At 43.3% G+C, this 14,930-nt stretch overlaps 2 protein-coding genes across 5 annotated transcripts; both read right to left on the reverse strand.

Annotated features, from left to right (window-relative positions):
• Positions 1–265: 265 nt before the first annotated feature.
• Positions 266–5,361, reverse strand: LOC125520193 (putative E3 ubiquitin-protein ligase UBR7). The gene is made up of 5 exons (XM_048685034.1): positions 5,088–5,361; positions 4,839–4,997; positions 3,571–3,831; positions 2,343–2,978; positions 266–678 (listed from the first exon to the last, which is right to left on the reverse strand). The coding sequence occupies exons 1-5, from the start codon at positions 5,181–5,183 to the stop codon at positions 589–591; spliced, it is 1,242 nt and encodes a 413-aa protein (XP_048540991.1). The 5' UTR covers positions 5,184–5,361; the 3' UTR covers positions 266–588.
• A 2,642-nt stretch (positions 5,362–8,003) lies between these two features.
• On the reverse strand, positions 8,004–13,717 carry LOC125525743 (spermine synthase-like). Of its 4 annotated transcripts, none has more exons than XM_048690750.1 (12): positions 13,566–13,717; positions 11,819–12,036; positions 11,662–11,706; positions 10,850–10,926; positions 10,638–10,760; positions 10,332–10,436; positions 10,177–10,249; positions 9,957–10,028; positions 9,622–9,817; positions 8,751–8,880; positions 8,581–8,655; positions 8,004–8,330 (listed from the first exon to the last, which is right to left on the reverse strand). In XM_048690750.1, the coding sequence occupies exons 2-12, from the start codon at positions 12,003–12,005 to the stop codon at positions 8,256–8,258; spliced, it is 1,158 nt and encodes a 385-aa protein (XP_048546707.1). In that variant the 5' UTR covers positions 12,006–12,036; positions 13,566–13,717; the 3' UTR covers positions 8,004–8,255. The 4 variants fall into 4 exon arrangements, with proteins under 4 accessions (XP_048546707.1, XP_048546711.1, XP_048546709.1 ...); XM_048690754.1 differs by lacking the exon at positions 13,566–13,717 and adding an exon at positions 13,222–13,495; XM_048690752.1 differs by lacking the exon at positions 13,566–13,717 and adding an exon at positions 13,185–13,479.
• Between the last annotated feature and the right edge of the window lie 1,213 nt (positions 13,718–14,930).

Consider the following 14,930-nt stretch of genomic DNA (forward strand, 5'->3'; position numbering starts at 1 on the left):
AGTCGAAAGGCCACGGTGAAAAGGATGCAGGAGAACATGCAGCAGATACTGGCCGGGAGGTCTGCCTGCTCCTACCGTTTAACTTCAAAGACGTGCCTCTTTGGGAGTCTCTGTAATATGGACTTCTATTAAGTTGTGGGGCCTGTGTTGAAGCCGTGCTGGAGTTTCAGCCACAATCACTATGCTAATAGAGAGCGGCAAACATTGCTCGGCAGCAGCAGCCCACACCACCCCACCCAAACAAACCAGCAAAGCCGTCACCAAGTAAGCCAAAACCCAAGAGCAAGTTCTCTGCAGCAGCAATGGAGAACACATTTTTGGGCAATGCGAATCACCACAAAGTTCTGATCCAAAGGAACATGCAGTTCACTCCAGCGGTCGCTCGGATCACTACCACGAGCTGACTTTGAAACATCTAGCACAACTACGACGAAGCTAGCATTACAGTACAGTAGATAAACACGCCGTGGTGGCCACAGCATAAGTTAACAGTACCCACACCAAGACGGTGGCCAGATAGCAGTTGGAAATTTTAGAGTAGCAGCAGCGGGGCACACCCTCTCAAGCAAGACCTGAAGCAATTGAAGCTCAGGATAACCTCTGCTTCTTCCTAGCAAGGTTCTTGAAAATAGATTTTACATCGTCAGATGTAACAGGTTTTGATGGATCAAAGGATTCCTGCTCAAAGTTACGAATAAACACCCATCAGGTACATGGACGAAAGAAATGAACCATAAATATGCATAAACTACACAGTACAACTTAATAAGACAAGGAAAAGGACACAATTTGCCATCATGTTGAAATAAAATTGTAGTTAACATAAATCACATGGGCAGATATGAACAATGAAATGAGAATTTCTTTAAAAATGTGAATGGCAATGCAGATATATACATATCAAATAAATTCAAATTCAAATATATTGATCCAGATAATCAAGAATATATTTATATGCAGAACAACAAATTAGTGAAATATGCATGCAAATTTGAGACTGCAAATGAGTTGTGCAAAACATGTTGGATACTTGCATCCCTGTTAGAGAACCCCTGATCCTACCATGTAGGCCTGTGGGGGTGCATTCAGTCCTATGACGCCAGCAACATTTAGCACCAACCCCTGGTGACACTTTCATGTATGTCACAGATGACCCGTATCCAAGGGAGGTTGGCTGTGTCCCGAATGTTCCATTTTTGTTATACTCCTATGCATAAAGTATCTAACTTCTCTAAAACACGATATTGAAAACAACCCATGTTTGATCATACACATGTTGTAATGATATTATTATTTTTACCAAAAAATTGTTGCCTATTTCCTTGAAGATTATTCATATGACTACACATTGGATCCATGCATGGTGCTTACTCATCGTCTAGAAACACATGATTCTTTGTTCTCTGGGTGCAGCCACTTGATGGTAGATCAGACTATCCAACCAATTTGGATGGCAGTCTAAGTATATGTGATGCAAGAGCTGTGGCATAAACTCTACTGTGGTCTTTATCGCCTTTTAGAGTCTGTTTTTCTTGGTTTTCACTTCTACAGTTCCAATACTTTGCAATAAAGATGGCTGAGTGCATCAATCGATGCAGAGGCTAGAGGAATTCCCTCCTTTTCAGAAGAAAAAAGTCTGGTAGATGCGGCAGTGCTGCCTAGCCTGATCTTATTTGATACCATGTGCGATGAAGCATATTTGTTGAAGAAAAATAATTTTATCTTTATAGATTGACCTGGGCATGTACGCTCTGAGATCCTAATTAACACCGCTTAGTGTATAATTCACATTTCACCATGAGAAAAATTGTCAATAACCCATTCTGCTATATTTAGAATAAGGAGCAGAACTTCTAAGTTTTAACCAGAACTATATGAGAACTCACAAACTCAGACCAAATCAAAAAAAGAAACTGGATGTCGGCCATGTAATTAGGTATTGGTAATAAAGCCATGCCACCATGGTTGCTGCCACGTTATTTGATTAGGTATTTGTTGCAGCACTTACTTTTAATTAACCAGTAACTAGATCATGTTGCAAACAATAACTGACTCTATTATATAGCCAATTGACAATGACAATGGTGATTTAAAATCAGAGATTTACTGTGATGAATATAAACTATTGTTATTGTTGTATTGCTAAGAAGCTAGGAGTACTGATGGACTTTGAACTATGCTGACCTTGAACCCTTTCTCTGTATTAGTATAGTTGTTTGTCTAATTTCGATGACTAGATAGCACAAGCATGGAGGCACACAAGCTACAGGTATCAGTGCATGTAGAGATAACCAACAACTCATGGACAAGTGAGCAACAGTCAAATAAGCAGAGAATTTTACCATAAAGGATTGAAGCTCATTTTTCATGTCATTGATGCCACTCAGAATCTCTATCTTCTGGACATGGTTAAGTGAATTGATGAAGTTAGCTTCAGCTCCTTCCTGCTGCTCCAACTTCTTCTCCCTTTTCTGCTTAGCTATCTTCTCATATTCCTCAATAGAGTCCTCCTTATCAGTAAGATGTGCAATGCCTCGTTGTGCATAGAAGTTGGTGCATGTTCCACATTTACACAGGGTCTCTCTCCAGCCTTTTGACATGAAAAAGGGCATAGTTTTCTCCAAATCAGCTGATGTTGTATTTATATCCACTCCTATCTTACAGTTGCCGCCTGAATTGTCACCCAAAATGGACTTATCTGAAGCTGCAATGTCTATTGTACGGTTCTCCTCGACAAAGGTATTTTCAATGCTTTGATGGTCTACAGGAGCACCGTTTTCATTTTTCTCAGTGTCAGCATGACCTGATGAACCTCCTTCCATACCATTTGAATTGGCAGTAACAGCTTCTGACACAGAACTCTGCTTACTAGAAGCCCAGATCGTATCAGGATAGAGTTTCAAGAAATAACAAACAGGCGAGCATTGATGACATATGAATTCTTCATACAGTGGCTCCCCTTCCTCATCCTTTGGTATCTGCAATGCAAGTTAGTCATTAAGCACTAACCACCTATGAATAACTGAAATTTTGTAGCACTAAGAGATGCTCAGTTGCTAGTAACATGGGGGGGGGGGGGGGGGGGGGCAAAGTCAAGAAGCAAGACAACACTGAACACACAAATTCATTTGTTTTCTACTTTGCCTATAAATAAGCATTTTATGGGCTATATCAATATGTAGGCTTAGTTACAGGACTGATCAAGAAGAGATGCTCAGTTGCAAGTAACATAAGCATTTTATGGGCAATCATACTTCTAGGGGCGGAAAGGCAAGTGGAGAGGCAAGACAACACTGAAGATGCGAATTCATTTGTTTACTATTTTTACCCAGTAAGGTAATGAGTAATGACAGACCAAGAAAATAGCACATTGGTAAGGAAGGTAATGAGTAATGACAGACCAAGAAAATAGCACATTGGATGCTTGGTTTCTGAAAATCAAAACCTAGCAGCAGCACTCGAAAATAGTTCAAGGTATATGTGATACAAAATCATGCAAACTTTCATAAGAATCAACACCGGAAGCAGTTAGCACATATGATCCCCTTAAAAAAGTGTGGAAAGTAGAACCTTCTCCATAGAGTCAAGCCCAATATGATCCTCATGAAACCAGTCCTCACAAATACAGCACTGTATCATTTCAACTTGCTCCTTGGCTTCTGGATCAGGATAGGGCCTACTGCATGTGCAGTAGGAACCCTTGAAGTTCTGATTATAAGAATTTGCTGGATTTTCAGGATCTTTCTCAGGACTAAGTTTGCAGAGGTGACCTCCAAACTTTGAGTTGCCACAGTCACAACGAAAATTTCGCTTCGTCCAAAGTTCAACAACCTATAGAAAAAAACAGGACAAACTTTCCAGGCATTAGTTGTATGCACAATTACAGATGAGGTTGCAGAAGATAGTAACTGGGAAGTCATCATGCTACATTTCCTAACTTCTATGTATGCAAATGAGAAACACACTGATTGGGAGAAAAAATCAAAACAAAATTATTACAGGTGATCTCATGAACCAATAACACAACACCATATTTTCTGCTAAAAAATATCAGCGTACTGAAAAGCATGGCATTGCCTGGTCCGATCTAACAGATATTACCAAAAACAAGATTCACCCCTAATTTTATATGTATCAACCTCCTGAATAAATTATCTACACCAGCAATAAATATGTGCACAATTTCAGCCTGGAGATGTATTTTAGAATTGTGTCGTTCAAAGCTGAGAAGTGGATAAACCCATACAAGTCACTATCTAAGCACCATGGCAATTTTTGCAATGGTCATTGTAAAATACCAGGAACGTGCTTAGTAAACTGGGATCGTAGGTTGACTGACTAGGATACTTTAATGCTAACTATTGTATGCTCCGTCAGTCGAACTAAACAAAATAAATCTCAAATGCACTGGCAGCCTTGCATGCACTTCATACGCAGCATAAACACTTCGGTTCTGGCAAAAACTTCACTGCTAGGAGCCTAGGACACATGACTGCTAGTAAAGCACCGAAAACCATGAACAATCTAGAGAACAGCATGTCTCGGCTCAGTACACTACTTAAAAACGTTTATGTATTAATGCCGATTCAGGTTCACCATAAAAAAATTTGCCCCTCATACACAACACATCATCAATCGGGAACAACAACACAAAGTTACTCGCAGGAAATCCAGATCCACATTTCCCCCAATATTAATCCTCCCCATTTCGTCAGCTGCTCACTTCTCAGGCCCCCTGTGAACGCTGATCCGGCTTTGTACTAGTAGAACTAAAGTTCAAGCGAACAGGAAATCTCCATTTAAAGCAAATGGCGTTCGAGAAGACAGGAGGGGATCACCTCGTGGCCGTCGTGGCAGGCGAGGCAGCAGGCGGTGCAGACCCCGGCGACGCCGTCGGGCACGCAGGTGAGGCAGGAGAAGACGGCCTGGCGCTTGAGGTAGCCGGCGTCGTAGGTGCACTCGTTGCCGTCGTCCCCGCCCAGCACCAAATCCGCCTCCTAGGGTTTGGCAGAGAAAAAGGTGAGCACCGCCAGATCGAGCTAAAAAAACGGCGGCGAAGGGCGGGAGCGCGTGGGGTGTTGGGTTACCAGCTCCTCGGCCTCGATGCCTTCCATGTACTCGCTGATGGTGACCGTCGGCTCCACCTCGTCCTCGAAGGCGGCGTCGGTCCCGTCGCCGGCCATGGCGGGCCTAGGGTTAGGGTTTGGTGCGGGGGATTGCGGAGCGGAGGCGCTGGGCTGGCGTGCGTGCGGGCGGGCGGGCTCGCGCGATTGGGGTTTGGGGGAGAGTTTCGGGGAGAGCAGATATGGGAGGGAGGAATAATGGCGGAGGCGAGATTTTAATGCGTTTTTTCGCCTCCGCGAATCTCCGTGAGCGAGGTGAGACCGTGACGCGGATGGGGAGTGAGGACAGCGGGCGCGGCTGGTTTAGGCTAGAGGGTGGCTGAGATGTGGGGCCGGGCCACGCGTCCGGTGGGTGGGTGCGGCATGTCAGTGGGGAGATTGCGCTCGCTGGATGTTTTTTTATTATTTTTATGGAATATTTCTGTTTTGTTTTTAGAGGGCGGGAGGTGCGGCTTTTGGTTTCCCGCCACATCGGCTGGGCGGCCGCGGAGCTGGCCGTCGCAGGAAGCAACGCGAACAGAGTATGTTCTCCTCCCGAAGAGAAACCATGCACGCTGCTACACGGACCTGCCTCCGTCTTTCATCACGAGACAAGACAATAATAACCAAGATCATGGTAAATCTACAAATCCCACCGGCATAATTGTACCTCTTACCAAATTATACAGTGCAAATATTTTCTAGATTTATTTCAGGTTTTTCGACACTTTTTTTTGAGAAGTCTTGGAATTACAAACACATCCTTACAAAAGAAAAATACATCGAGATCCTTGGGGATACTGCAAAGACCCCCTTTTCCGGTCGGCTGCATCGATACGGTGTGTCCATGGATGAGGGTTGGGCTCGGATGCTGGGGCAGCAGCCCATTTGGTGGAAGCCGAGGTGCTCGTGGGCGGAGCACGCGGCTCGGGCGTTATCCGGTCACCATGGGCGTGTGGGCAGCATGATGGCCGGGGTGTGTCGTTCAATGGCGGTGTTGCGGTTGTCCGTAACCCATTTTGGTGATGGTGAGTGTTGGCCAGGGTGAAAACCCGCTCTGACTTGTTAGGCCGGCGGCGGCGTTTTGGCATCGTCACCTTCTTGAAGGCGTCTTTGCGGTATCTCATTTGTCGCCGTGGTGCTCCGAGGGAAACTCTAATCCTTGGATTGGGCGGTGGCGACGCTACGGTGTTGTTCCCTTTCTGAAGGTGCCGTCTTAGAGCCTATTGTTCGTCATGCACGACTTCTCATCACGATGGCTCATGGCAGGACCCGACGACTTCATAGTAGCACTTAGTGTTTCACCTGATGTTTGCTTGGAGTTTGTTGGGGTGGTGTTGCTGTTTTCAGCGTCCTTGTATCCAGTCTTGGGCGTGTTGGTGTGGTGGTGTGCTGTGTGTGTTTGTATCGACTTGTTCGGTGATGGTTGCTTTATATATAAAGCGGGAGGGGGGAGGGAGGGGGGACTTTTTTCGTCAATCCGACTGGGCCCAGGAAGATCTATCGAAGACATGCCTCCACACACCCTTCACTGGCATGGTGAGACGGGGATAACACAAGGAGGACATTATTCCAAACTGGCAAACGTCACTGCCACATCGCCCTGACCAAGACACGGAGGCTCCTAAAACTAGCCTAAACAAAGACGCCCACACCGTTGTACGCCAAAAACGGGCTAAAGGTTGAGCCTGTCCTCTTGCCGGCCCAACCAAGACACAGAGACTAACTAAATCGACCTAAAAGAAAACGCCCACATTGTACAACGCCAAAAGTCCAAAACCAGGCTAGAGGTCGAGCCCACTGCCATCTAATACCCCATCTATAGGGACCTTCGAATGTCGTCGACACATGCAACATTGCTGGCGAGCGACATCTATCCAAAATTGTCGCCGCCACCTGCCCCGATCCTCCGCAACCGTCCAACCCTGCCGCATCAAACTCCGTTGTGGACAGATCCTCCGACCTCCCGCCCGTCGTCGCCGTTTCGCGGGCTTTTCCCTTTGGTGGCAGTGAGAGGGGTTGGAGAAGCCGGAGGCGGCTAGGTCTTATGTGTTCGCGAGTCATGAGAGATTGCCTCGTACGCCTCAACGCTATTATTTTAGTGGTATGGCATGTCCGTCGAATACGACATGCCTAAGGCAACTCTGTCAATGTTAAGATCTTTTTCAATGTCAAACTGTGACAGAGTTTACAAAAACGTGAATATTTACAATATGAAATGTATAACGTACGAAAATATCTCACAATGATTCTAATGATGTTGATTTGTAATGTAACATTGATAAATTTTATATAAATTTGATCAAAGTTCAATAAATTTGATTTTGAAGAAATTTTAAATGCACTATAATTTGACAAAGGAGTACTTACTACAACGAGTATTTCACAACCTAAAACAAGAACCACTATTCTGATGCAAGGGAGCATGTGGCCATAGGTACTTTTTAATGGCGATGTATTCTGATGAGGCAATTCAATGGTTGAAAATGGAGCGATGTAGCCGTTTCTTATTGGTGCAATAACACAAGTAAGGGCATGTTTGGTTTGTGGACTAAGTACCACATCATCAAACTTTAGGCAATGTCAATCAGCATGTGTCCAGTTCATTGCCACAATATGGCTTGTCACACTTTTTTAGTTGTTTAAGTTTATTCCATGGGCTCAGTTTTCGCATGTATAGTTCAAAACTCGCTCCGTTCACTATTATAAGATGTTTTGGATATTTTCATATGGACATCATACAAACTGGAATGACACATTACAATGTGTCTATATACATTTGATTCAGACAAAAGAAGTCAGAACATCTTATAATAGTGAACGGGGGAGCACGTTAGAAGCTCATAACATAGCAGGTCCTGGTACTTGCACCACGAGAACTCACGCAACAATGAAACATCATACATGTTACAGATAAGGGAAACACATCACACATCCCCTTCTGTTTGCTCCTTTATTCACCAACTGCAACACACCATACACATTTAGTGATATTACACCCTCAGTTGTGTCACGCAACTATGCTAGAGCACCACACAATCATGTAACTATTGAATAAAATTTGGTAGCAAAGGACAGGCGTGGAACGTGGATATACAGGTGCGGCGGGTCTCATCGGGGAAGATGGATAGCACACAGGTGTCCGCCCGCGGTCTAGGAAGCGGTAATAGCGCTGTCCCGCATTACCTTCATCTTCACTGGTTTTGCGGTTGGCTTCTCCGGTCTCTCCTGTCATGGGTTGAAATAGCAAGAGGACCAATGAGTATTCCATTGCAACAATCTGAATTTACTAGTCTGCAGGGTTTTTTTCCCCTGTGAATCACTAGTCTGTAGATCGACAAGAACTCATTTGCATGTCAAGTCTACTTGTTAGACATCAATGCTGTTTGCGAGGGATGAAAAATACAAAACACTGCAAGGTCTCAAAAGTCTATCAAAAATCAAAATGCACAAGGGAAGAGATAACTATATAACTTACCTTTTCAGTGGAAGAGTTATATGCCTCCAGCTCCCTCTTTACAAACGTTGGCAGAATAAAAGCAGCCTTATGAATCTGTTAAACAAGTAAAAAAGACGAGTTGATGTCTAACAAGTAAAATTATTAAGCAAAAGAACAACCGAGGGGCTGTCAAAGGCAGAGGGCGAAACCTCTGAATTGTAAAATCTCATCTCTCGTCCATCTTTAGTAGCTCCTTCAATTTTCTCGATTGGATTCACAGGAGTTAAGAAGTCCACCGGTGGACCTTCCTTCGCACATAGCAAAAATCCAATGACACCACTACAAAATTAAGTATTTCGATGGTTATATATATATATACATATATATACATGAAATGGGTACGCATATAAACAATGAGCAGCTACAGCTAACTGATAAATTACTTATACTCTGGACCACCAAATGTTAGGAAAAGGAAAAAACATATGCATCTCCGACATCGGAGTGCCACAACATGCAGTGAGCAGAGTCCACCTGCTAAAATGGAGATAGTGGTAAGGACTAAGGAGTATCCTAGAACTAGAAGGGTCAGTATGCTAATTGACTAACCGACAACCTATTTCTCCATTCAGTTCGCACAAGAACACTAGTAACTTATAATAAGTATTTCAAACGATCGATCTTTTTCCAGCTCCTGCTCAACCTCAAGAAAATTAGCTCAAAGTTTAGGACGTTTTGCCTACACTACTTTCAGTGCCAACAGCAGCAACATTAACTTGGTTGCAACAGATATATAGACGAAAAAACCTTACATTCTGTAATTGACGAAAATATGAGCATGATATCATCTCAACTGTGGACTGTGTTTTTCATATTATTTTTCTTTCAGGATGCTTCACAGGTAGTGCTATGATATAATTGGGTGTGACTTTGTATTCCCAAATACGCTAGTTTCTAAGTATTCAAGATTTCAGCAGAAACTGAACAATAAAATAAGCATGCATAAAATATAACAACAAATGGATACATCGAAGATAAAGGAGAAAAGGCTAGAACAGATGATGCAAAGAAGTAGAGCACCTAGGATATGTTGGAACACTTGCCCAGGCATAGCGCACGCCACCCTTGAATACCTCTCGACAGATAGAAAGCATATCCTGGATTAGATGTGTGTGCAGCCACATACTTTCAGCTAGATTAGAAAGAACACCGCCAGGCTTTAAAGCCCTAGCAATTGTCTGAAAAAAGGGCTTCTCCACAAGTTCCTGAGCTGGCCCTGTAAATGTGACGTGAAAGAAAATTTCAAGTATCTAAACAAAAGAATCATGTAAGTCAACCCTACAAGAATGAAATTTTGATCTCCTTAATAAAATTAAAAGGGCTGCAGGTATGGTGTAGTAATAGCAAGAACTCACCAATTGGATCTGATGAATCAACAATAATGGCATCATATTTTCCTTCTGGAGAGTTTCTCAAGAACTCCACAGCTGCAAAACAAATGCAAGTTTGCTGTGAAATTTACAAAAGTCAAGACCAGCAGTCATCAGACGTGATGCCAAGTTTGAGATGCTATATAAAAAAGGGATTATGCCCTATGATCTGTTGAACATTATATAGAATAACTCTTTAACATACCATCACCAACATGAAGTTTGACACGAGGGTCTTTATATCCAACATATAGACGTGGGAAAAAATCTTTACAAACCTGCATCGATTTGAAGGCATACATCAGAATATGATTATTTAGATGATTACACTTCAAAGCAAAATCAAGAGATGGTTCTTACATCAATAACTAGCTGATCAATCTCACATATGTCTATACTCTCCACTGAATCATGCTTGGCTATTTCTCGTAGTACACCACCATCACCACCTCCGACAACCAAAACCTGCATGAGAGTAAAGTGAATCTTTTTTAGTATGAAGACTAATTCAGCGACTTTTAGAAGAATCTATGTGACCACTCCAAATAATTCAGTAACTGCACATAAAAAGAAGAATCTGTCTGCTGTAGTACTTGAGGAGTGCATGCTCCAGTTCAACTTAAATGGTAAATCCAATAAGTTGACTGCATATTTTAGAATACATACATTTTTAGGAGATGGAATTGAGCACAGTGCAAGGTGAGTAACCATTTCCTGGTATGCACATTCATCCTTGTCAGTGAGCTGAACAATTCCATCAAGCACAAGGACATTCCCATAGGTTGAAGACTGCATACACAATGTAACACGTTATACATTACTATGTCCAGCAGACTCAGACCAACATACATGCACACAATTAGAAGATCAAGAATAACCTCAAATACTAAAACTTCTTGGTATGGCGATTTCCCCTGGTACAAAATCTTCTCTACTTTCAACGAATGAGCCTCCCCTGTATAGAAGAAGCAACTCTGGTTACAACCCTGACCAGCTCAAGCAAGTAAGTTACTTCAGTATTATGCCGGGTAGAGATCAAGGAATTTTCGTAGACAATGCGCGCACTAGAAACAGAAGTTACCTGGCATAACCAGAGAAGTAAGATGGTGCAAAGAACTTCAAGCAGTAAAACCTATAATGCCGTTTCATAACTTCAGATATGTTATCTACTTTTTTTTGCCTGAACGGGATGGAGTGTACTAAAATCTTCCAGGGACACAAATGTTGATCTTTCACGCTCGAAATCTACTTGGATAATGTGACCCGAAGTACAAACAGAAATTGCGAAGAAAAGTGAAATGAATATGGGGCGTTCAGTTACCATATCAACCTAGGATGCATTAGTGATTAGTCCATTCATGGAATCATTGCATTATTTTGTTGGGAAGCGATTGTTATTTTCTACCAGTGAGGCGATGCTGTACCAACAGATTCCATTCCGTAAACCAAACAAGTATTAAAAGCTAGGATCGATGGTATATTTACCATCCAGTTCCTTGAAGCAAACACTCTTACAGTTTCTGCTGGGAAAAATGTTAGAACAGATCTGAATGTTTACGAGCATTTTAGAGAAACTTACATCTGTGAAATAATTGTGACTTTCATAGTAAAAGGGACAGCATTTGCAAAAGGAATATTTGAGAAAAAACATGGTGAAATAACATGGATGGAACATGAATCAGGGAAATACCAGGCCACATTGGATTGTTGAAGTACTGCGCTTTGCTTGGTTTGCCTGAACATACAACAAATTTGTTTTCGAAATCAGAACAGCAGAGAATTTGCATGCCTCTGCATTTATAGTTCCTAGGAATGCAATAACACAGTACCAATCTGAACATACATACCAGAGCGTGACCGGGTTCCTGTGAACCACCCAGACACCACAGTAGCGTGGCACTTGGCCTCAGATTCCGCCACAGCAGCCTGCGCCTTGACACAGCAAGGAGGCAGTGGCTTGCAGGAGCCATCATCCGCACTTTCCTTTGTCTGTGCTGCCGCTGCAGAAACATTTCTTGCGCCTCCACCCTCCATGAACCCTGTTCCGCTTTAAGGTTCCCAGCCTCTGGATCAACAGATCAATATTTTTTTAAGTTCTTCTTATAAAAAAAAGAGACCCCCCCCCCCCCCCCCCCCCCCCCCCCCGCCCCCCTCGCATTTCAGTTCTCAGCTGTCTTCCACTCCTCTACTACTTAATTAAACTGAAGTCAACAAGTTAGCATGACAATAGGGCATATGGATATGGTGAAACCAGCTCTGCAACTAGTGCAGGACAATGTCAGAGCACTAAATGCGATCTGGATTAGGTGCAAGGCTTGTTTTGCGGTTGTGTTGTGGTTGGTTTACTAATGTTATGATTGTCCCCTAACATATAAAGTATTCTGGAACAGGAAGTCTATGTGGAGCAGTTTGCATCCAATGGTGCTAAAGGATGGAATCAAAGAAATCCAGATTCACATTTACAGAAGGATTCAGGGCCTCTTTGATTCGTAGGATCCTAAAATCACGGGAATAGGAAAAACATAGGATTGGAATGTCATCGTCCTCTCAATCCTACAGGATTGTGTGTTATTTGATTGCATCATAGGAAAAAGATAAAACAAAGGATTCCTTCAAATAGGTTTAAGTTGAATCCTGTCGGAAGTAGTACAAAGAAATCCTTTGAAAAAATTCCTGTAGGATTCAATCCTATGAATCAAACAACCTAGAGAAAAAATCCTAAGGATTAATTCTCTCAAATTGAAAGTCCTTTGAATCAAAGGATCCCTCAGAATCTTTGAATGTAATCGTGTATTGCTAAAGTGAGGGATTTTTTTTTCTTTTTGAAATGAAGGGAAATTACCCCCTCAAAATCAGCAGCTGCTAAGAAAACAATTCGCAGATTATCTTAAACCTCCGCAGAGCTTTAGCACGGACGCCTGTAGCCAACTAATAATAAAACCGGAAAATGCCGGAGACGTTTCAAACACAAATCGAAGAAACTATATAGAGCTACAGATTAAATCGAAGGGGAACAACAAGTTTGAACACAGAGAAATGCAGCGCTGCAGGCGGATCGAACCACCGCTGACACAAAGGAACAAGCACCTGGTGTGCGCCCAGAAGAAGACGACGGGGTGGCGGTGGCGGCTGTTAAATAAGCAAACAAGCGGTGTCTTTTCGGGCAGAGAAAAGAAAGAGATCTCCCGAGGAGCAGAGCAGGCAGGCTACAACCTCGGACGGCACAGGCAAACGAGGCGGCAACACGTACGCGAGCTCGCCGAAGCCGAGGTTTTTTCCGCTCCTTCCCCGCTCGGTCGCACGGCGTGGAAGACGACGAAGAGGAGGCGACAAGAAACATCTGCCCGTGTCCCAGGGCTAAATAGCCGCTTGACGGACGAGGAGTTGCCGGATTTAACAGCACCGACAACGGCGGAGCAATTTCGCGGAATCTGCAGGGCTAAATCGAAAAGGCTTTGCACAACCTCTAGCCCCCCGGAAAAGAGAACTTGGGCGCGACGGAGCACCACCGTGGTCCGGAAGTGAACCTGGACAGGCGCCAGAAGAAGAAACGAGTGCGCACCTAGCTAGGCTGGAAGCTTATGTGGCTCTCACCTGTTGGACGGACGCGCTGACGGCGAGGGGGAGGAGGACGACGACGTGCCGCTGCCGCCGCTGCTGGGAGAGAGTGGGAATGGGATGGGGCGGGGTGGGCGAGAATAGGAGAAGCTTAAATAGGCGATCATGCGCAGGCTGTGACTGGTCCTCTTCTTTAAAACACAGCGTAAATGTAGACGTTTGCACACATGTACATACTAGTATAATATTTGGTCAGAATCAAACTTTATAAATTTGATCAACTTTGTAAAAAATATATCAACATCTACAATACTAAAGCTACATAGTATGAAAAATAATTTCATGATGCACCTAACAATATTGATTTCATATTGTGAGTCTTGATATTTTTTCTAGTATAAACTTAATCAAAGTTAATAAAGTTTGATTTTGACCAAATCTTATATGCTGACTAAAAAAACAGAAAGAGTACATACACTCATCTTTATGAATGTAAGTATGCATACACTAATCATAAAAGCACTCTAGAGTGACCGAAGCGATTAATTTTAAGATTGATAAAATCATCACATGCCTCGCAAATTCGCAATCCTTGCCTTCCGCGGAACAAAACATTGCCGCAAAGCCCGAAACAAGTTCAGCAAAGTAGGAACACCCATGTCAAATTTAGGACATGAATCCAAATGAACTGGTTCTATCACAAGGAATCTGATCGGTCGAGCTCCACGCACGCATTACTGGTCCTCTTCTGGTACCGTCCACGGTAGGTAGATGCAGACGGGACGGGACGGGAGCACCAAAGAAACGAAGGGCTCGTGCTTGATTTTGACGGCATTGAAAGGACGGAATGCGATGCTCTTCTTCAGATAACCCAGGGGAAGCGACCCCAAACCAAACGTTTGCCATCCGCTCCAACGGATTAGATGTACCTTTCATGTGAGGTGTCCCCGCATCCGCATCCGATTCTTGGAGAAAAGGGACGATGGTAATTGTCCTTGGGCACGGAAAGATGCCTGCTTTTTTTCTCTCCCTTGCGTGTCACTCAACTCATCTCAAGAACATGGCAACTCATTCAAGCCGCAGCTTTTGCTGCGTGACAGTGTGCATGCCCTGGGTTCCCTTATTAAAACGAGCGCGCATCTGGATTTGCTTCGCGGTCGACAATTATCAGGAGAGAAACGACATATTTGGACACAGAAACATACATGCATGCGTTTCCCCCACTAAAAACTACTAGAGAAACGGCCGTGCGTTGCAACGGGGCCACATTAACTTTAAAAATTCAATATTAATCATGTTAATAATACATTTAATATTCTCATACATATTAAGTGACACTAACAATCTTTTTTGTCAATTTAGCAACGGGCTCAGTTGCAACGGGCTCTTTATACATATCAG

Source organism: Triticum urartu, chromosome 7 (genome assembly GCF_003073215.2).
Source record: "Triticum urartu cultivar G1812 chromosome 7, Tu2.1, whole genome shotgun sequence".
NCBI classification, from domain to species: Eukaryota; Viridiplantae; Streptophyta; class Magnoliopsida; order Poales; family Poaceae; genus Triticum; species Triticum urartu.